The sequence below is a fragment of the Notothenia rossii genome, assembly GCF_949606895.1.
Source record: "Notothenia rossii genome assembly, chromosome: 4".
In the NCBI taxonomy this organism is placed as follows: domain Eukaryota; kingdom Metazoa; phylum Chordata; class Actinopteri; order Perciformes; family Nototheniidae; genus Notothenia; species Notothenia rossii.
Window position 1 is genome coordinate 58050474 of NC_136902.1, and position 22412 is coordinate 58072885.

Below are 22412 nucleotides of genomic sequence, written 5' to 3' on the forward strand. Positions count from 1 at the left end.
CGCTACCATGGAAACCAAACAATGGTATAGCTGTATTAAAGTCTGAGTGGAAACAGTCGTGAGCAAATCTGATTGTCAGAAATTGGGAGAAATATGACCCCAGGAAAATCGGGAGGGTTGGCAACACACACACACACACACACACACACACACACACACACACACACACACACACACACACACACACACACACACACACACACACACACACACACACACACACACACACACACACACACACACACACACACACACACACACACACACACACACACACACACACACACACACACACACACACACACACACACACACACACACACACACACCACTATTTAGTCTCCTGATTTTAAATGGGAATTAAATCATTTCAGTGTTCCCAAAGCACCAGTGTTCTGCAGTTTGTGTGGGCCTACTGTACTGTTGCACAGTTTTGGAGGATTCATACCTAACCACACTGAAGATTATGGATTATCTAATATTTTTAAGCCTCAATTTGTCCCCAGAAGTCATAATTTAATGGGTCATTTCTCAAAAATGTTTTCTGGGGGAGGATCCCCCCGGACCGCCGTAGTATGGTTTGGTCCCTATTTCCATAGCCCCACCAAAAATATTTTCCACCAGCCGCCACGGTTATAATGTGAATCGTTCCGAACGGCCTAATAAAAAGTGGTGGCATTGCCATTTATGTTAAGAATAAGTTCAGTGTGTCCACATTAGTTTCCAAATCTATCAGTAAGCAATTCAAATTTTTAGCCTTAAATATAGAAGTGGCAAAGGGGCAACAGGTCATGGTGGTGGGCTGTTACAGACCCCCCTCAGCTGTCAAGGACTCCTCGTCTTTGCTAGCAAATCTTTTATTGCAACTTGACTACAAGGAAATAGTGCTACTTGGAGATTTTAACTGGGACTGGTTAACTGCAGTATCAGAGGAATTTAAAAACCTTTGTATCTCTTTAAATGTTACTCAGATTGTTGACAGTCCTATTCGCCCTAACATTAACACATAAGTCCCCTAATAAATCCTCCCTAATTGATCTCATTCTAACTAATGTTCCCTATAAATACTCATCTGTGGGAGTATTTGCGAATTTTGTGAGTGACCACTGTGCTGTAACCACAATTAGGGACACTAAGGTCCAAAAGGGTAAACCTCGTATTATTATTAAGAGAGACATAAAACATTTTGTGGAGCAGGGTTTTGTACATTATCTGTTTGGGTTTGATTGGGGAAAAATCGATCTGTGTGCTGATGTTGAAACTGCATGGTCTTATTTTTATCTTGGTTTTATGGAGATCATTAATAGACATGCACCCATGCGTAAATTTATAGTAAAGGGACGAGACAATCCTTGGTTTTCTGGTGAACTGTCTAGTCTCCTGCATGAGAGAAACAAGGCCTGGGCAAAGGCTAGGAAATCAGGCTCAGAGGTAGAATGGCTGCGTTTTAGGCAGCTAAAGAATAGCTTCACTTCAAATGTCAAAAGTGCAGTTACCACAGAAAACCTAAGTAATCCTAGGAAATTTTGGAAAGCCATAAAATCGATATCCACCGGTGAGATCCGCAAGGAGCTACCTCCTTGCCTGACCACAGCATCTGGCACTATATCGGACAGGGCTACTATGTTAAATTGCTTTAATAAGCATTTTGTGTCCTGTGGCTCTCTGTTTGATTCTGTTTCTAACTCTGCTGCTGTGAACACCCCAATCCGTGACTCTGAACAATGTGGTCTGGAAAACCCTTGTAGTTTTACGCCTTTTACTGTTGATGTTGTTCGTGAAGCTTTAACCGAGTTAGATCCTAAGAAACCGGCTGGCCCGGACAACGTAGAACCTTTCTTTTTAAAGATAACTGCAGATTTTATTGCTCCTCCTCTCACTACTCTTTTTAACCTCTCCCTCAGCACAAATGCAATTCCAAAAATATGGAAGTCAGCTTATGTCTTGCATTTACTAAAAGGAGGGGAGGCAACTATTTTAAATAATTATAGGCCAATCTCTAAATTGTCAGTTCTGGTGAAGGTGCTCGAACGCCTAGTGAGTGAACAAGTAAAGGAGTTTTTATGTAAAAATAATATCCTGTCTAACATCAGTCAGGTTTCAGAAAGCAACATAGCACCCTCACTGCCACAATGAAAGTGGTGAATGACATTACGAGTATTTTAGATAATAAGCAGAGTTGTGCAGCTCTATTTATTGACCTTTCCAAAGCGTTTGATACCGTCGATCATCGCATCTTAAAGCAGAAGCTACTCTGTATTGGCATATCCAGCCATGCAGCGGGGTGGTTTGTGAACTACCTCTCTGAAAGGTCCCAATGTGTTCACTTTGATGGGCTGTCTTCTGAGTGGTTAAACATTGCTAATTGTGTTCCTCAAGGTTCTGTTTTAGGTCCACTTTTATTCTCCATATATAATCCACAGTTTAGGTGAAAATGTGAATCAAGCTACTTTACATTTTTATGCGGACGACACTGTTATGTACTGTGCAGGTCCCTCCATTAAGGAGGCTGGTGTTAAATTACAGGCTGTTTTTAACATTATTCAGACTCAGCTCGCTGAGCTTAAGCTTCTTTTAAATGTTGATAAAACCAAGGTAATGTTATTTTCAAAAGCTAAAAAGACACCAGAGCCTGTTTTAGATATTGTTACTATGCAAGGACAAGTACTTTAAGTGGTTACCTGTTATAAATACCTAGGTATCTGGCTCGATGATTGTCTAACTTTTAAACTTCATGTCAATAACCTGCTTAAAAAGCTGAGGGTTAGACTAGGTTTCTTTTTCAGAAACAAGTCCTGTTTCTCGCTTGAGGCCATGAAAAAGTCTAGTCTCTGTGACCTTTTTACCTGTGCTGGACTATGGTGATGTGTTGTATTTGAATGCACCTGCCTATTGCCTGAACAAGTTAGATGCCGCCTATCACAGCGCACTGAGATTTGTCACAAATTGTAAAGCACTTACACATCACTGTACCCTGTATGCCAAGGCAGGTTTGCCATCACTTACTGTAAAGAGGCTCAGTCATTGGTATATGTTTATTTATAAAGCTTTGTTGGGTAAACTCCCGTATTATATCAGGGGGGTATACTACGAAGCTGGTTCAACCTAACCTGGATATGTTTGAGTTAGCCGGTGGGCCTAATCCAAAACATATGGGCTCTCGCTAAACGGTACTACGACGCGGGTTATCAAGTGGATCGCTCAAGCCAGCCGTGTCCCATCTAGTTAGGTGCGCGTTCACATGAAAGAGGTGGTATTTGGAGCATTCCACCAATCACAAACAGGGACAAGCGTACTGACAGTGTAGCGTCATACTTCCTGAATGAAAAGTCAACTATATAATTAGACACATATGAAGACGTTAAACTTTAAACATCCATGACTTAAACACTTTATCCAGGATAAAAGCCACATAGCTGCACCTGCAAGGTGAATACAGCTGGTAAAAGAAAACGTGTTTGAATGCGTACATTAACAGGTTTATGATATCACTGCCCCGTCTAAGACAAGAGTGGATCTGACTTTAAATTTGACTCGAGTGTTTCGTCAACTTAATGTGTTGCTTAAAATAATACTTCTGCATACAGTATGTGACACTGTGAGTGTTGCACGGCCAGATACGGCTCAGCTGACTCAGATAAGGAGATATATGATACATTATGATGATGTGATATGCCGCGGACTGTACTTAATGTTACTCTGATCCGGTTACTTATGTTGTGGCAGATATTTAACTTAAGTAAGTAACGCTAATGTTATAATAGTCAGATTAATCTGAAGATGGGAGGTGATATTCTATTAATGTTCACGTTCACACAGTCGGTGATTTTTGCCGGCCGTCTTTCCTGCAACGGCGGCTTTTCTGTATTTCCTTTCTCCTGTAATATGACTTGATCGCTTTAAACTCCGCACACTGAGCTCTGATTGGTCAGCAGGCAGTGCTTTCACTGAGTTGAGCTCTTAGCCTGCAACCTAACCTGCTCCGGGGCAGGTTAGCCGCACAGCCTAAGTTACCATGGAGATCTAGCCTGCTAAAAAGAGAACCAGCTTCGTAGGACCGGAAACCCCGAGTTTCCCCTGAAGTTAGCCGGCTAAGCGAAAATCCTGCTTCGTAGTATACCCTCCTGCTCTCTGATAACACAGAGTTGCAAGCAGCTATTGTCTGAGATCGCATGATGTACTATTGTTAGATGTGCCAAGAGCAAGGACTGTCTTAGGTAAGACAGCTTTTATGTGCGCAGCTCCACTTGCTTGGAACAATCTTGAGCAAGAATTGAAACTGAGCAATCTCATTCCTCTGCATGTTTTTAAAGCTAGGCTAGGCACATGTAAATGTCTATAACTATGTAAATGTATCCTGTAAATATAATGTATGATGTCCTTTATTGTTTTATGTTTCATGTGGAACCTATATGCTGCAGGTCTCCCTTGAAAAAGAGATCTATGATCTCAATGGACCAATCTGGTTAAATAAAGGTTTGAAATGAAATGAAACATTTTCTTTCGTTCTGTAATGTTTCCTGAATTGTAGTGGTTTTCTGAAGAAAGGTAAAGGTGGAATTAAATAACTCCGGTCAACTGAACCACAGGAAAATTGATGTATGCTTGCGTTGTGTACTGAAAAATAAGCGTTTCAGTAAATGTGTGCAGTCTGACCTTTGCTCTCTTGAAACTGTTCATGATGTTGCCCAGATCCTCCATGTCGACCACTGAACCTGATGTTTTCTCATCCTGCAGGCCAGACTCCTCCTCATCACTGCTGGACTCCATCAGATCCTCCTGAAACAAGAAGAAGCCCAACATATGTCAATTAAAAGATGGTTTAAAAAAAAAACTAAAAAAAAGACAGTGGCAAACGTGCTCAAATGGAACAATAAATGATCCTCCCATGTGCCAACCAATAACTATGTAAAACCGTGTCTATGAGTGAACGAAAGAGGCAACATGGAACGCATCGACATTGCTATGACTCAGTGCAATGATTACTTTTTTTTAGCCAAGACGGAGGTTAACATTGCAAGGGCTCCATCGACAAAAATACTTGTTACATTGGATTTGGGATATTGCAGAAAATAAGATCTGTTGCATATTCATGTTACTTACACTTTTTGGGGGCAGAATAGTGTCGACATATTAACACCACTTTATGATTTTTGAAGCGAAATGCAAGGGCCAGACGTATAAAAGCCAACTTTAAACTATAAAACAGCTATAACTATAAACAAACTACACGGTTTGATGACTTCACATCACCAACACTAAGCTAAAAGGCGGTTACTATTTAGCATGATTTAATAGTTTCATACTCATTCCCCAGTTAGCTATTCACTGACAATCTTTTATGTTGGAGAAAAAAAACTTGAAAATCTCCTAAGCTTGTGTAAACCACAGACCTTAGATCAAGCATCTAACCAACATATAATAACCACCTGCCCTTTATATAGACCACCCTTGGAAGCCAGACTCTTCTACTTAGGACCAGAGATGCGGGCATGGCTACACGACACCGAGTTGGACTTCTGACGTTACACGAAAGAAGAAGAAGAAGATCTAACCAAAAACATGTTCAAAACAACATTTAATTTCAAACAAGAAAACTGGATTTCTGCACTACTAAATCTACTGTTGGGCTGCTTGATTACATGAGAAAACTACAGAAGAGGATCAGAGGATCCATGACAACTGGTCAAATGTGTGTACTATAGGGGTGTAACGGTTCACAAACATTTCGGTTCGGTACGTACCTCGGTTTTTAGGTCACGGTTCGGTACGTTTTCGGTACAGCAGAAAACATTATCACAACATAAACTATTAGTTTTGGGTTTTTTTTATTATTAAACTGTGAATAATGTATTCACTCAAATAAATACAAAATATAATAAAATAAACATTAAGGTGGAGCATTTTGATGAACTGAAATAATCTGTATTTTAACTATACTGTACTAGTACCTAAGCAGCCAGTTTGACATAATGACTTGCTTATCATTGTATTTTTAAAGAAAAATTAACTTGTCCACATTGCTTGCCGAAAGGGCAGATCTGCTGGCACTAACAATGTCTCCTGCTGTGGAGAACACCCTCTCGCTAGTTACAGAGGTAGCAGATACAGCCAGGTAGCGCTTTGCTAACATGGCAACATAAGGATATTTGGCGTTTGTAATAGCTTTGGCTCGGTCTGAACTTTTTGCGAGTGGTGGAGGCTTAAATGCTAGCGGGAGTTGGGTTTGCACTTCAGTCTTTTTTCTTTTGGTACCGGTTATATTCACTTTCGGGTGATGCCTTTTCAAATGAGTGTGCAAGTTTGATGTATTTCCAGCCGCGTAACCAATGTTAGTTGAACAATGCCGACAAACAGCTTTGGTTTGGTCCACCTGTCTTTGTCCGTCATCCTTGTACGTAACTGCGAAACCAAAATGTTCCCAAACCGGAGATGATGCTGGAGGATTTTCGAGCTCAACTTTATCTGCGTTCGCCATTTCGAAAGTTCCTCAAATTACTGACTACATTTGAACGCATCCCTGCTCTCATACTATGCCTCTCGTCCAATGAAATGACTTGCGCGACTATGACGCGTTGTACCCAATGTGAGCAAATTACTCTGAATGCTGCGACGCAGCACCTGAGATTACTTCCAAAATGTCGTTCACGTTCTCAATTTTTCACGTTTAACGTTATATTCGTTCGGTACACACGTGTACCGAACCGAAGGGCCCCTACCGAATAATTTCGGTACGGGTACTTGTACCGTTACACCCCTAGTGTATTATAATGTGTATGAAAGTTCTCTGCATTTGTGTGCATGTTATATAGGTCTGTGTTTGTAAATAGTCAATGGGCTCCAATCATATTGCGCTTTAATCCTGGACGCGTTGCAATTGTTGCCTCTCATTCATTCATTCACACACTCCCTCACACACCAGTGCTGCTACTATAAGGAGTGTTTTTGACATGAGGACAGGAGGCGGTGGGGATCAAACCGTCAACCTTGCTATCAGTGGATTACCTTTTTATTTCTTGTGGACCATATTTCCAATCCAGACTACCAATTTGACACTAGTGCATACAAAAATAAAATAAATGTTCTTCTAACAAAATATAAATTGAATGATTGGTGGAACGAGTAAGAGCTATTTCTATATTTTGACAGGATGTACAGCATTGATAGTGATGACGCATGCAACCTTTGTGCTTTCTTTTGAAAATGCACAACATCCGTGCTACTAACCCAATAAACTCAGCAACACTTGTTTTCCTGAGTCCTTGCAAAATGAGGCGTTAGTCCAGATATAATATCTGAAGTGCCCTTGTGATGTTGAACAACATCATCATAAACAAGATATTTTTCTAATTAGACATCAGCTTTTCTGCCATTTTGGCGCCCCCCAAAGGTGCCAAAATAAAAACTAAGTTAATCATTACAGCATTTGGCAGGAACCAGGAACATATTTTAGGTTCCTAATCCAAACTTGATATGGGCAAGGGCTCGTTGACATATTTAGTCAAACTGGCATTTACAAACCGGAGACTGATGAGCAAGAGTGTTCTTCTGAAAGCAAGACCTAACGTGCAACACAAACATGTAAAACCACTAAGACTAAAAGGAAAACAGTTTACGGTGTGCAACAAAAAATGCAATGTTGAGATAAACTGCTCTACCTCAGAGCTGTTGTCCTGCGGTACAGGCGCTGCCTCGTCCTCCTCCTGTTCCTTCTTCTTGTTCTTACAGGAGCTTCCGTTCTTAGAGTTCCCGCAGCAGCTCTTCTCTCCCTTGGCCAGGGCCTGGAGGCGGGTCAGGAACTTCACCTTCCAGGCCAGGAAGTCTGCCTGAATGCTGCCATGACGGCTCTTCACCACATTACAGTCGCCCTCTCCCCTGGTCATGATGCGCATGCCACTCAGCATCCAAAGCCACTTGTCCACGTTTGTACCCACCTGATTAGGAAAAGAGAACAAAAAGAATTACTGAATGCTGAACAAGTCGTCAACTTCTTCCCTGGACTGTTCTTCCCTGAGCTACATCTGTCAATTTCTAGTTTTCGATAGTTCTTCAAATAACCGATTGTATAGCACATCTTTTTGATAGTACTTGATATAATAGATTACCGTATTATAGTGGCCGACATAGAAAGAGTTGCCGAGACCAAACACTGCATATCTCAGGCCCTTCAGGTAGGTCTTCCCGTATCTGAAGTCAGTGGAAGCCTCCTCCAACCACTTGCAGAACCACTCTGCGTTCACCGTGGGGGTTCCGTCAGTGTACGTGGCCACGAGGAACACACAGACAGACATGTTGGTGGACTGAAGGCAGAGGGACACAGTAAACAAGAGGAAGACGGTGAAACAGTGAAGTAAGAACAAGACATTTTACAGTACCCTACTCCTGTAAGGCTTATCCAAATAAAGACAAATCTTGCAAAGCAATGGAGCAGTAAGAACAAGCTGCTCCTGGAAATACAATTTGCATAATGTACACCAGTGGCGGCTCTAGGGAGTGGCTAGTTGGGCTCAAGCCCCGGATGTTTCATTTTTTTCTTTTTAATTATAAAAAGAAAAATAATGAAAAACTTTTTTTTTGTTGAAAACGTCTCTGGAGTAATGTGCAGTACCGGAGTCCACCAGAGAGGCAGCCGCTGCGGGACATTAGCCTGCGTACTGCGTAGCCCTCCCCTGCCCTGAAGAAGAAGTGATCCTTCCTAGTGCCTGACGAGTTTTAAGCTAATAGCCTATAAAGTTGTGGATATTAGAAAGGTTTTTTCATCGAAGCAAGCGCCAAAAGCTGCAGCAGTAGCAGCAGTATCAGAAGCTGACAACAATGATGTGTTGGGCAAGTTACTTTTAAAAAGTAACTAGTAATAGTTATAGTTACTGCTCTCAAAAAGTAACTAGTTACTTTATTAGTTACTAAATTATAAAAGTAACTCGTAACAAGTTACTTTACTTTAAAAATAATAACAATACAAATACAAGTTTTTGTGTTGTTCTGTGGCACAGTAAGAGAAAAAGATAACTCCCCATCATTGTAGCAATTATCATTATGAAATGTAGTGGAACAATAAAACACAAAAGATATGTTTAGACATGTTGACAGGCATCTTTATTGTAGCCTCAACAATCAAGTGGACAATGCTTTCTGTCCTGCACAGTTTACATTTGACCGTAATATTTTTTGCGTCCTTTATCCCCACAAATTGAAAATAGTGGTTATATTTCCAAGTTGCAAATGCGCTGCTGCTCTTGCTGATACTTGCATCTGCCATTGTGTGTGTGTGTACTGGTGGTGAGCGTTGCCGTGTGTGTGTGTGTGTGTGTGTTAGCATTAACAAGTGTTCTTGTGTGTATTTTCCCCATAAGGCAAGACCCGCCCAACTCTGTCTCTGATTGGCTTACCCTGAAATGTTACCCCGCGTTAACCAATGATCACTCCTCTCTGGTTACTTTCGCTTTTCCATGGTGCTATAAGAGGACATCGCTGTATTTGCCTGTAAGTTAAATCCGCAGGTAGATTTGGTTCAGTTCCATCACATAATGTAACGCAGTAACCCACCCATTTAAATCACAGTAACTATAACGGCGTTAATTAATGGGAATAGGTAACTAGTAACACTATTAGTTACCGCAAAAAGTAGTTGCGTTACTTTGTAACGCGTTAGTCCCAACACTGGTGATATCTGCACTCTGGCTGACTGAGTAAGAAGTGAAAAAGAATGATGTAACGTTAATGTTATAGCTAGTAAACATGGAGTAACCACACTAAGTATTCCCTTATATGTTAGTATGTATACAGAACATAATTAAAATTATCCTAAGATGTAACGTTAACCCTTCATACCTCAGTCTACTTTTAAGACACTAAAATAACATATTCCAATTTTTTATTTGTTTTCGCGCGTGGAATTATACCGGCTCTCGTTTCAGTACACATAACAACGGAACTATAGCAACGGAACTGACAGGCAACGGAACTGACAGGCAACCCTCTGAATCAGACTCCGATTGGCTGTGACTGCATCCACTCAGAGTGCCCCGATTCAGAAACGTGACTCCTACACTCTTTACGTCACAAACAAAGATGGTGAATGAGAATAGATCTATAAAACGATAAGCAATGCGCCAGAATCAAGGTGAGACTATCCGCATCCTTTAAAACTCTACGCACATTTGTTTCACCGAAATAAGTAAACGACTGTGTTTGAGTGAGTTAAGGCATTAGTTTGCTTCATTAAAGGGTGTTAATGAATAAGTGTTCTCCAGTGCCTTTTGTCCGCTTTAAGGTATTATTAAGATAGGGTTAATGTTGCTCTCAAAGTGCACCAGATTGATGCTTTTAACTTCAATATTTAAAAAAAAAATCTTCCCGGGGGAGCATGCCCCCGGACCCCCCTAGAGGACGCGACGACCCCCCTAAAGGATGTTTGGTCCACCCCCCACTTGTAAAAAATAGCACTTTACCCCTGCAACCCCACCCCCCAACAACTCCTGGGCTAAGTCCCGGATCTCCTACAATTCTAAGTCCGACACTGATGTACACATTGGATTTTGGAACCTAGAATTTGCTATTTGAACCTGCAATTGATATTTGAATTTGAAATTTGGAACTGGAACCTGGATTTGGAACTTAGAATTAGATTTCTTTTTGGAATTGGAATTGGAATTTGGAACCTCGAATTAGAATTGTAAATTAAACCTGGAATTGGAACTTGGATTTGAAACTTAGAATTTGAATGTTGAATTGGAACCTGGAATTGGAATTAGAACATGCAATGGGAATTTGAAACATATACCTTCTCAACAATTATACCTAGAGTATGTGATGGCTAGTTTGTGCACTATTGAGTCACTTTACCCCTCTCCAAGACCACAATTTTCTTCAAAGGTCAGAAAAAAATAAAATCTAAATTCAAACTAAAGTAAGTAGGTACACATCGTCTCCTGTGAATAAACAAGACAAAAAAATCCAGTTTGTCGTCTCAGGTCTCACAATGTCCTGGATGTCAGACCAATGCTGGACTAATGGTCCAGGATCAGCTGCTTCTAGAGAATATCCGGAGCATGCAGTCATTTCCATATTGCATGCCTGTCCTTTTCTGAATAAATAGATATTTTCTTTCCTGCTGTGCCCACCAAACTCCTATTCATCGCTCAATGCAATGTGCCCACAAAAAAGAAAAAAGTAACACCGATGAAAATATCCATCTTTTTCAGCTGAGCTGGATTTGTGGAAGACATTTGTTTTCTCTGCCAGACTTGGAAATAACAAATCAGTGTGAAAAAAAATGAAGGGAAAGCTAAGCAGGCACATTACAGAACTCGGGCTTACAGCACAGTTTGTTGTCAAGCTTACAACAAAAAAAAGACACTTCTGATTTATTTTACTTTGATTCATGTTGCTCTAATTAAGCCTTGCTGGGTCTTACACTCTTAGAGATTTAATTAACACCCTGGAGCAAGTTCTTAGTACATACGGCATACTGCTACAATTAATACAGGCATTAATTAGTCTGTGATATTATACAGCGTTTAAATAAGGGGCAATGTGGAGAGGATTGGTGCTGAAGTTCGCAGTCGTTTAGGTTCCTGTTCGAGGACAAAATCTCTTAAGAGTGATGTGTTCCTGTTACAGGCGTTATGTCTCTACACACTGATGTCTTTCTGTCCTTCTCTTGACTGGAGCGAGCTTACCTCATCAGAAAGTCGATCGTCTGGATCGTAGTCTTTGATGTCGATCACCTCAGCTGGAATTCCCAAAGTCTTCACCTCCTCCGACAGCTCCTTTGCAAAACCCTGAACAAATGAAGAGTCTAATCAGTCATCTCAGAATGGGACATTTAGTATGTGAGCCGGCATTGCAAAGAGGCGACCCACCACCTTTATCTTGGGTAAGAAATGCATTAATAGCCTAAATTAAGCTAACACATTCACCAAATAGTAACACAGGTAAACAGATAGCTGGGTTACGACGCTGCCCACAGACATTTAAGGAGACAGCGTACGTTCTAAAGCAGAGTTTGCCAACTCGATCTGAGACCCATACATCGGTAAAGACATTGATACTCTTGAGTCAACCAAGAAGAACATGATTAATCTTTGGAGATACAAGCGGGATAGCTGTAATCCAGCGGAGTTGAGGGAAAGGTCCCTCGGCTCAGTTCGTCCTCTTCTTTAAAATTGTCCAGAACATCTCATCGGTTCATTCCTTGATTACCCTAGACTAGAGACTGTCAGAAGGGCAACCCGTAAAGATAACTGTTCCAACTGAACGTATTTATTACATTCGAAAATTATTTTTTATTTGTACTTAATTCACACACAAGAATAGGAAAAATAGGCCTTACCAAGTAGTCATTTCTATGAGACAATTTATTGATGGAATTACCATTATTGCTATATATAGATTTGTATTGTTATCAGAAGATTTTCAGTAGAACAATCCTATTTACAGTACGAAACAGTATCTGTACCTTTGCTGTTCCAGTTTGAGAGCCGTAGAAGATCTTAACTCCTGACAAGTGGACCAGGGCGTCAGAGCCCTCACTTCTCTTCACTGCTTTGGAGACCAACGGGCCGACATCTTTGGAGAAGCTTTTCTAAAAGCACACAGACAAGCATAATTATTGCAAAGACAAATACCTGTGTTGCATGTGGAGGTTCCTTATTGCAAGGACAATCCAAATATCATAAGCACTACACATTCTTATACACCAGTGGCCATCAACTGGCGGCCCGCGGGCCACATCCGGACCGCCAGGCATTCTAATCCAGCCCGCACGGGGGTGACTGTGGCGTTAGTGCGTTCGCCCCCCACTCATTTCTTTTTACAACTTTTTACTTCCCATTGTAAAGCGTCCTTGTGTTTCGTGAAAGGCGCTATATAAATTGAAATTATTATTATTACTAAAACGTCTCGTGAGTAATGTGCAGTACCGGAGTCCAACAGAGAGGCAGCAGCTGCGGGACAGTAGACTGCGTACTGCGTAGCCTTCCCTGCCCTGAAGAAGAAGTGTTCCTTCGTTGTGAAGAGTCTGCTTAATGCGCTCCGCAGCAGTAGCCCCGCTGCGACAGAGTCCAACAGAGAGGCAGGAGCTGCGGGACTCGAAGTGATCCTTCGTTAGCGTGAAGAGGAGTCTGCTAAACTTTATGGATTATTAGGTGATATATATATATATATATATATATATATATAAAGATGATGATTGCTTTTATAAAAAAATAATTTATAAATAATTAGGAGAAGTTTATGTTTAATCCGTTCGTTCTTTGATTTTTCCGTTTCAAAACCGAATAAGAAAAAATAAAAACCAGTGTTGTTTTGCTATTTTAAAACCAAAACGGAAAAACCAACCATTCGGTTTTGAAAAGGAATTTAGCAAACCAGTTTGAACTGCAGGTAAGTGTTATAAATATATCTGTCAGCTCATTATTCGGGAGTAGCCTGGCCAGCCCGATGCATGAGTCTGTGATTGCTTCTCGGGTTGTATCTTAAACTGCACTGTAACTTTTATTATCTTTGCTTTTTAATGCCATTTTCTTAATGTCTTTCATTTTTGTAAAGCACTTTGAATTGCCTTCCAAAGGTAGTTAAAGTCATTATTGGGGTTAAAGTCCCCTTGTAGGTGGTTAAAGTCCCCTGCATGTGCCGTTTTGGTTTCAAGACCCTGGTTCGCGGAGGACACCAAAAAAGTCCTACAAAAGAAAACTTAAACTTAACTAATGTGCATTTAAAGAAAAGAGGAATAGTTTTGGCAAAAACTAAAAAAGGTACCACGGGGTACAGGAATTAGTTTTGGTTTCAAGACCCTGGTTCACGGAGGATACCAAAAAAGTCATAGAAAGACAAGGTAGACTTAACTATGTGCATTTAAAAATAAAAAAGAGGAATAGTTTCGGCAAAAACTAAAAAGGTACCATGGGTTCAGATTATAATTTTCCAAAGGGGGGTTCGTTCAGATGTGTGTATCTCACACTGCATTGTAACTGTAATTCATGTATCTTTGCTTTTAAATTAGTGTTTTTAAATGCCATTTTATATCATTGCTTTTAAATGAGTTTTTTTAGAAATCATTTCATAATATGTTTCTTAAATGCTATTAATGTCTTTCATTTTTTTTAAAGCACTTTGAATTGCCTTGTGTTGAAATGTGCTGTATAAATAAACTTGCCTTGCCTGGGGATTATTCGTTCCTTACCGTCCACTACAGTTAACTGATAGGTTGTTCAGAATTCTTAAAAGGATTTTTTTTTAAAAACATTTTAGATACAATCAGGGACATGTGATCAATGGGAAAATGTTACTTGTATTAAAAAGAATATATTAGGAAACCATTCTACCGTACTCACATTTGTCTGTGACAGGGCCTGACATCTTAAGGGTAAAACTCATTTTATTCAATAATAAAAACATGCTGATGGGACAATATGTGTTCCTAACAGTTTAACATGTTCTCCATATGACCTGATATTGAAATTGAAATAAATAAATAATTTGTCTTCAGTATATTTAGATGTGGAAATATACGTTTCTGGTAGAATGTAATGGATAAGTTAGCTCAAGGTTTAGCTAAGGCAATTTATCATGGGCTAATGTACTGTAGGACTTAGGGGAGACACTAAAGGTGAATACAGTAAAATGTGTATCTAATAATCACAATCGCCACAATTAGGTGTTAACTAGGCCTAATTAAAATCAGCTAATTTGCATGCAGTTACCAAGGCAGGTGAAAAGGATAAAACAACAAACAAACATAGCACCTCACAACTTCCCCAGATAGTTACTTACGTCAAGTCAGTATTTTCCCCTGAAATGTTATATTTAAATGTTCAGATAAGCTTTAAATCTATAGATGAATTCAGACATGGTAGTAAAACGAACACCATTTATATGTGTTTTTTGGAAGTTTTCTTTCCATTAGAGTGAAAGAAAACATGGAAGCAAAATAGACCAAAATAACAAAATGTACAAGTACATGAAAAAACGTTATTTTTGCCTGTAATGTCCTGCCTTAAACAGTAACTTCATAATTTTGATCGTTGTGTGCTCATGTAATAACTATTAATTGTAATAGTTTGTTGTCTGCTCTTGTGCGTAGTGAATACTAAAGAAGACCATTAGGCGCTTTCACACCGGAGTACTTTTCCCCATACTTTTCCCGTTGAGTTCCGATAGTTCCTGGGATTTTGTGTTCACACCAAAAAGAGAACTTAGTTCATGAGAACTTGTACCCCCTTTTTAGTGCCTGCTAGAGAGGTGGTACTTTCCTGGGGAGAAAAAAGTTCCAATTTCGGATTGGCTGAGCGAATTGCAGAGTCCCAGCAGCTTCTACTGAAGCCAGTCCCCAACTCCGGGGACTTCCGGCCGGGGACTTCGGGTGGCATTATATGCCGTGAAGTTGTTTGTGGCCTGCCAGTAAACCCAAAGCAGAAGAAGAAGTGACGTCAGCGGCTTCATTTGCGTAATCTTCCCCGAGGGAACTTATTCCGGTGTGAACGCGATCGGCTAAGTGCTGGGAACTAAGTGCTGGGAACTAAGTACGGTAAAGTACTTGGTGTGAAAGCGGCTATTGTCTCTGTGTTAGCTGATTATTTTGTAGAATTCTGTTGAGTATTAAACAATTGCTTGAGTGTGAGGGTATTAAAATAAATTGGTCAGTAAGTCAGAGATGTGCAACTATATTTAAAGTGGACCTATCATGCAAAATGCACTTTTGTACGTTTTTTAAACATGAATATGTGTCCCCGGTGTTTCAGGGAACTCACCAAGTGTCAGAAAATACAACCTTCTCTTTTCCTCCATACCCAAATCTTTTAAAAACGGGGCTACAACGAGCGGATATAGATTCCATCCGACCCAACGTCAGCCCGGAATAGTGGGCGGTGACGCTCCGTCTACATGGGCAACGCTCCACCTATCAGAACACCTCGGCAAATGTCTGCTTGTGTGTTCTAAACATTTTACCTCTGACATGTTTATCAACTTCCCTCAAGTGAAAAGAGGATATGCTTCCAATCTAAGGCTAAAAACTGGATCAATGCCAACCATCCGGGACCAGGACACATCCAATTTGGAAGCTGTACATTTTTCCATGTTAATATTTGCATTCCTTTTTATTTAGCGTGCTTTTCCTGATGGTTATATCTAGGGATGTAACGATACCAAAAACTCACGATAACAAGTCCACGGTACGGTATTTATCGCGATATTGAATAATAAAGGGGAAAAAAAATTCAATTTTTATTCTTTCAATAAAATATTTTTTTACTCGGAAAATGTTTCTTTATTACATAATACATCTGATTTGTACAGCATTTTAGTAGGATAGCAGTATTTTAAAGTGTCAAAAACAAAGTGACAGTAACAGACTGGAACAAGAAAACCAGTGTTACTAGTACTACCAAACAAAGTAGGCATTTACTTTGTGCCACTGCATCTCAAAAATAAACAAGCTAATAATCAGACCCTTCAATACAATACATCAAGTTTCACTTTAGTTTTTCAAGTAACTCAACTAGAAACTCACTAGTCACTCACTCAGCATCATCAGACAGGTTTTTAGGAATATGAGAATGTCCACATTTCCAGGTATTTATAAGCTGGGATGTTTGGGCATTTACAATATCCCCTGCTCTGGAAAAAACTCTCTCGCTTGGTACTGATGTTGCTGGGACAGCAGTGGTCGCGTTAACCGAATATTTTATTTAACAATGACGGAAAAATCTGAAAGCAGTCTGTCATTTTGACAGATTAGAACAAACTCGGAACAGCGCAAAAGTTTCCCCGCAGCGAGGCTCTGGTGTTATGCCGTGTTATGAATGCCCTCCAAAAGGAAATTATATAGTTTCCAAACCGTACTTTGCCGTACAGATCAATATGTCTGGGAGGTTTTGCTTTACGCTGTGCGCACTCCCGCGAGGTGCATGCACACACAGCATAACACCGCCCCCCTTTATCCGTCATAAAGGGATTATGATATTTTACGATCCTGTCTGTCAAAATGACGGACAGCGAAAAAGTCTAACGCCACCTCAGTGGGACGGAGAGATATGCTTTGGCCATGGGTGACAGCAGTGGGTCAAACTGTGCATTGTCTCTCCACCACTTTAAAAACAATACAGTTTTTGCCAAGAAGGTGAGGCTTATTGACAGGGCGAGATATAAATATATTGTTGGTACTTGTCAATGTCTCTAAGTGTGTAAATGTAGCCCTGTAAATACGATGTCCTTTTGTGTTATCTGTTGTTTTATGTTCATGTTGTAACCTACTTGCTGCCATGTTGGACAGGTCTCTCTTGAAAAAGAGATCGATGATCTCAATGGGACCACCTGGTTAAATAAAGCTTTAAAAAAAAAATAGTGTTTAAAATAAAAATAAACAAATCGCGGTAGATTTTGTCAGTCTCACGACGGTATTGGGACGTTTATTTACCGCGATACCGCGATATTCGGTATATCGTTACATCCCTAGTTATCTCTACTAGTGATGTTGAGATGAAGCCTTATGAAGCTTTGAAGCTTTCCAGCCAATTGGTTCGCAAAAGGGTTCATCTCATGAAGCTTCATCATGGGCTTCATTTGAACACAAACCCCCCTCTTGGTCAAAGTGTGTAAAACAGGCAGATTGGACATCTCAACAGTGTGCTCTCTTTCATACCGAGTTCCCAATGAGTAAAGCCTTAGAATAACTCTAAACAACTAACATAAAATCATATTTTAATGTTAACAATATTGTATTTATTCCAGTTGATTGTGATTGAAAAGCCAAGGGAGGCTGGTAAACATTGCAAAGAGGCATTTGTATTCCTCAATAAACCATGTTGTAGCCTGAGAAAGGCTAAACCATATCAAAGAATACATTTATTAACTACATTATCTAATTTAGCTGTAGCTTTTATAAACAACAAAAAATACGTATTGTTCAGTCGTTGAACCAGGGACCCTGCGGTCATTCTGTTTCCAGCTGAGCCATAGCAGACACACTAAATCTCCCTGAAAACACTGAACCATATTTATTCATTTTTGTATTCCTACATTTATTTATGCATGTTCCGACCTCTATATAAGTGAGGGTCTGAGCTCTCTTGATTCCATCGTGTCACCGGGCCCGGGTACAGGAGGGGTAATATTACCCTCCAGAAAAACGCGGGCAAAAATGCTTGCTTATGCGGGCTAAAATCCTTGATTATGCGATTAAACATGCAGGGTTTTTATGTGATTTTATGCTGTGAAATTGCGAAATATGATGAAAGTTGAGAAAAAGAATAGATTTTTTTTTAAATATTGGGCTGTCTTATTTATTCTCTCTCACACACAACCTGCCACATTAACGTTAAACCCCTTTCCTATTCAATTAAACACATTCAATGTTTATTTATTGTAAAAGCAATTGGGCTTGGACACAAACAGGCTACTCACTTCGTTTCTTGTAGCCCTTGAAAGGGTTTTGGAGGTTGATGCCTCGGTGAACGTGAGTTGTTTGGCTTTCTTGTCCGCAGCAGCAGAAAGCATTTTCAAATGTTTGAATGAATCAAAGTGGGTCGACACTAGGGATGGGTATCGTTAAGGTTTTAACGGTACTACTACTTTTATCGATACCGCTTATCGGTCCGGTCTTTTAACGGTACTCTTATCTGTTCTTTTGGAGAAAAAAAAAAAGGTAAACGAGCTAAACAAATTGTGAATAAAACTAACATTGCTTTTTATTTAAATTAAATACATAATATTTCACATCAAAAGAAACAACAATGTTTTAACAAATCGTATTAAATAATCTGATGACAGAATTGTAAACAGAATAGCTGAAACTTTAACTAAATAAATAACTCAGTTTCCTCTAATCATTAACCCATGGTTGTATAATTGAGTTAACTCCGTGTGTTGCTGCTAGCATACATAACACCTGACGTGGAACCGTTACTCGTGGATGGGGCTACAGAGCTACGAGAAGGACAGTTGAAAACGGTGCATTTCTCCGTCTGAATGTGGTGCACTTTTGCTAAATGTTTAGAAAAATTGCTCGTGCGCCCTTACATGCTAAACTCTTATTGCACTTTTGGCAACGAGCATTGTCCACATCGAGACGGGTAAAGTTTAACCTCACCTCGGAGCGCGTTCTCTCCGCCATCTCTCCGCCATCTCCTCCGAGTGTGTGCGTGCGTGCGTGCTGCTCATACTTGTCAACCCTCCCGATTTTCGCGGGAGACTCACGATTTCATTGCCCTCTCCCGGTTTCCTCCCGGGGTCATATTTCTCCCGCATTTCTCCCGATTTCTGACAAAATCAGATTTACTCAGGACTGTTTCCACTCAGACTTTAATACAGCTACACCATTGTTTGGTTTCCATGGTAACACGTCTCTTTAATTGCGCGCAACTGAAAGTCTGCTCACTCCTTTCCCTCCCACACATATGCTCCCTCAAGGATGGTGCTACAGGCCGCAAGGCATTGCACTTAGAACTACAATAAGCATGTTAATGTTAATCTAACAGCTCCGGCGATCCACTAGCACCGCGCCCCCTCGCAACCAGGCGGGGGAGAGATCGAAAATACTAAAAATAATCATGGACACATTTTGCAGTCTTTTTGTGTATTAGAAACGGAGTTGGCGACAGTAAAACTGCAATATAATGTTTGTGTAGCAATAATACATATGACATATTTTTTAGATGTCTCCAGTACCGATAAAAATACCGATAACGTCGGAGCTTAGCGGTACCAAGGTCTTTAATAATTCAGCCGCGGGGCCCGTTTAATACCGGGATTCGGTACCCATCCCTAGTCGTCACCGTCGATTTTCTCTTATGCTCCAACACACAGTTGCACTGGGTGCAGAATAGTTTTCCCCCACTTTCATGAAATACATCGGGGTATTGCTTTGCCCGGTCTTTAGCAAAAATGTTCGTCGGTAAATGAGATGGATCAGATTTTTTCATCTTGGTGTTTTCTCTCTCGTGTGAGTTCCACACGTTCACTCTACGGTGTTGTTTACCTTCTGTGATGCGCGGGCTGATGACGTCGCGTCATCATCATCATCATCACTACTTCACGTCAAGACGAGTTACCTTTTTTCTCCCTCAACTTTGTGTGGAAAAATGCGGGGATTATGCGGCCTTTTGATAAATATGCGGCCTTTTATTTATTTATTTTTATTTCATTTTGCTAATTATGCAGTAAATTCTGCGAACGCAGTATCGCGTTTTTCTGGAGGGTCTAAATATGGTTCAACTTCTTATTATACATCCATGGGTATTATGAGCGTTTTGGTTCAACGGTTCAATCGATCTGAATCGCTTCGTGAAGCAATCACGTGGTATCGACAGGCAGCGAGGCTTCATTTGTCATCGATGATGTCACTGGCCCAAAACGATACAAGCCTCGATAAATGCTTCACAAAAGCTTCTGTGATTACATGACACACGCTCCGAAGTCTCGGCGCAATACGTAACATCACTAATCTCTACTAAGTAGCTTGTAGCATGTAGCTTGTAGCATGTAGATGAGACTTGATGTGATTCAGCAGTCTTTATTACGTTTTTGCGCACATAAATATACATATGTGTGTGTGTGCAAGACTGTTAGGATACAACAGTGTGTGTATGTGTGCGCAATTGTTGCAAGGAGGGGGGGAAAACACAACGCTGCACAGCTCCGTTTATGGGACTTGGCTAATTAGCGGCTAGCACTCATTACAGTCTGTAGAGGTTTCTCAATACTCTAATTTCCCCTCCTCGACTCCTATCCTCGAGACTTAGTCCCGCCCACAGGAGATGCGAGCGGAGGACTGAGGAGGGGAACCGAGGAGAGAGGAGGGGAAGCAGCAGGCGGTTAGAAAAATGAGAAATCCTCTCCTCTGAGCGGTCATTTTAAAGTTTTGCATGAAACCATATACACCAGTATTTATTTTTCATGAACAATATTAGCATATGTTTTACAAATTCGCATACGCTCGTGCCGGGACCGTGCCTCGCCCCCCTCTCCTGCAGGGGGGCGTGGTCAGCTGCAGCTCATTTGCATTAAAGCTACGTCGCAGAATCAGCCCTTGCAAAAACAGGGCTGGAATAGAGAAAAATTAGGCATGGCTAAAATGCATGATCTGTTTGGTATTTTGTATATAGGTATGGCCCTACAATATATTATTCAAATATAGCATGATGGGTCCACTTTAACTTTTTGTTTTAAAACATTTTTTATAAATGATTATGGGAAGTGTCCTATTTCTCACTTGAGCTCCCGCCCCCCCAAAATGTCTGTGCACGTCCCTGCTGCAGTATACAAACTCATTCAAACTAGCTGCTTTAATGATCAATAATTATAAAACATATCATATATATTATTCTGAATTTGTCTGTAAATCTGCACAATGACTACTTATACTGTCTTTTGGTACTTTAAGTATATTTTGATATTGATACTTTTACTTGAGTAACATTTTTTTAATGCAGGACTTTTAATTGAAACAGAGTATTCCTACACTCTGGTACTTCTACGTTTACTTAATACAAGATCTGAGTACTTCTCCCACCTTTGGTTAAACTGTATACAATAAAATACTTTGAATCTTGAACTGAGTAGGCTACCAGCTACCACTGACTAAACTGTTCATCAATGCAAACAGGAACACACAGGGATGTGAGCAGTAGCACCTTACCTTGTTCAGAGCCACCTTCAGGAGGAACCAGACCCCGAAGAGGAGAGCAGCGGCGGAGTACAGGTACAGCCGGTGTTGCCATACCGACAAAAGATAGCTCTCACCGCGACCGAGAGCATTCTGTGAGCCTGGGGGGGAAATACATCAAGTTTGGTCATCTTTTTTTTTTTAGACAAATAATATGAATAATAAAGGTTAACAAGTTTCCCTAAGTGTACACGTTCATTGAGCAACGGTGGCTTATATCAGAGTAGCAACAGGACTTAACATAATGTATCCCCAACCTTAGTTCACCTGCCTTGAATAAAGGCGGGTGGCTAGCAAACATGCTAGTTAACAATAGTACAAACACTAGCAGAAACATGATGCTAAGCTCGTTTCCAGTTCCGTTAACACTTTTAATTAACGTACCTTCAGTTTCCAATGCAGACACACTACTTATGCAGAGCATAATAACTCTGAAGACACTCAGCGTCGCTGTTAATTGTGTGTTCAAATAGAAAGTCATTTGCAGCTGATGTTGTGTGGAACCATGTTTTGTGGAATGTTGGGAAGTGTAGTTCTGTGTTTTGTTGTGACGCTAAAGGCGGTCCATGCGACATTTAAAAAGGGGAGATTGTGTCAAAAATTCTATCTATTTCTCGCATTGAAAACTCCCGTTTCAAGCAAGGAGAGTGTTTTGTTTATTTTGCTATTTTAACTATTAAACACCCATCTCAAACAGTCCATTTGTTTCTGCTTGCTACAGTTTGGTCATTTAATTTTGAAAGTAATG

The 22412-nt window shown here is 40.4% G+C and overlaps 1 protein-coding gene across 1 annotated transcript in view; it reads right to left on the reverse strand.

The window, feature by feature from the left end:
- tyw1 (tRNA-yW synthesizing protein 1 homolog) overlaps positions 1-22191 on the reverse strand; it is a 212019-nt gene extending 189828 nt beyond the window's left edge. The window contains exons 1-7 of the mRNA XM_079673788.1: positions 22049-22191; positions 21638-21765; positions 12461-12586; positions 11682-11783; positions 8106-8300; positions 7659-7934; positions 4657-4779 (exon numbers count right to left, since the gene is read on the reverse strand). Of these exons, the coding sequence (XP_079529914.1) occupies positions 4657-4779; positions 7659-7934; positions 8106-8300; positions 11682-11783; positions 12461-12586; positions 21638-21765; positions 22049-22145 (1047 nt within the window). The 5' untranslated portion in view covers positions 22146-22191. The remainder of the gene's footprint in view (positions 1-4656; positions 4780-7658; positions 7935-8105; positions 8301-11681; positions 11784-12460; positions 12587-21637; positions 21766-22048) is intronic.
- Positions 22192-22412: the final 221 nt, after the last annotated feature.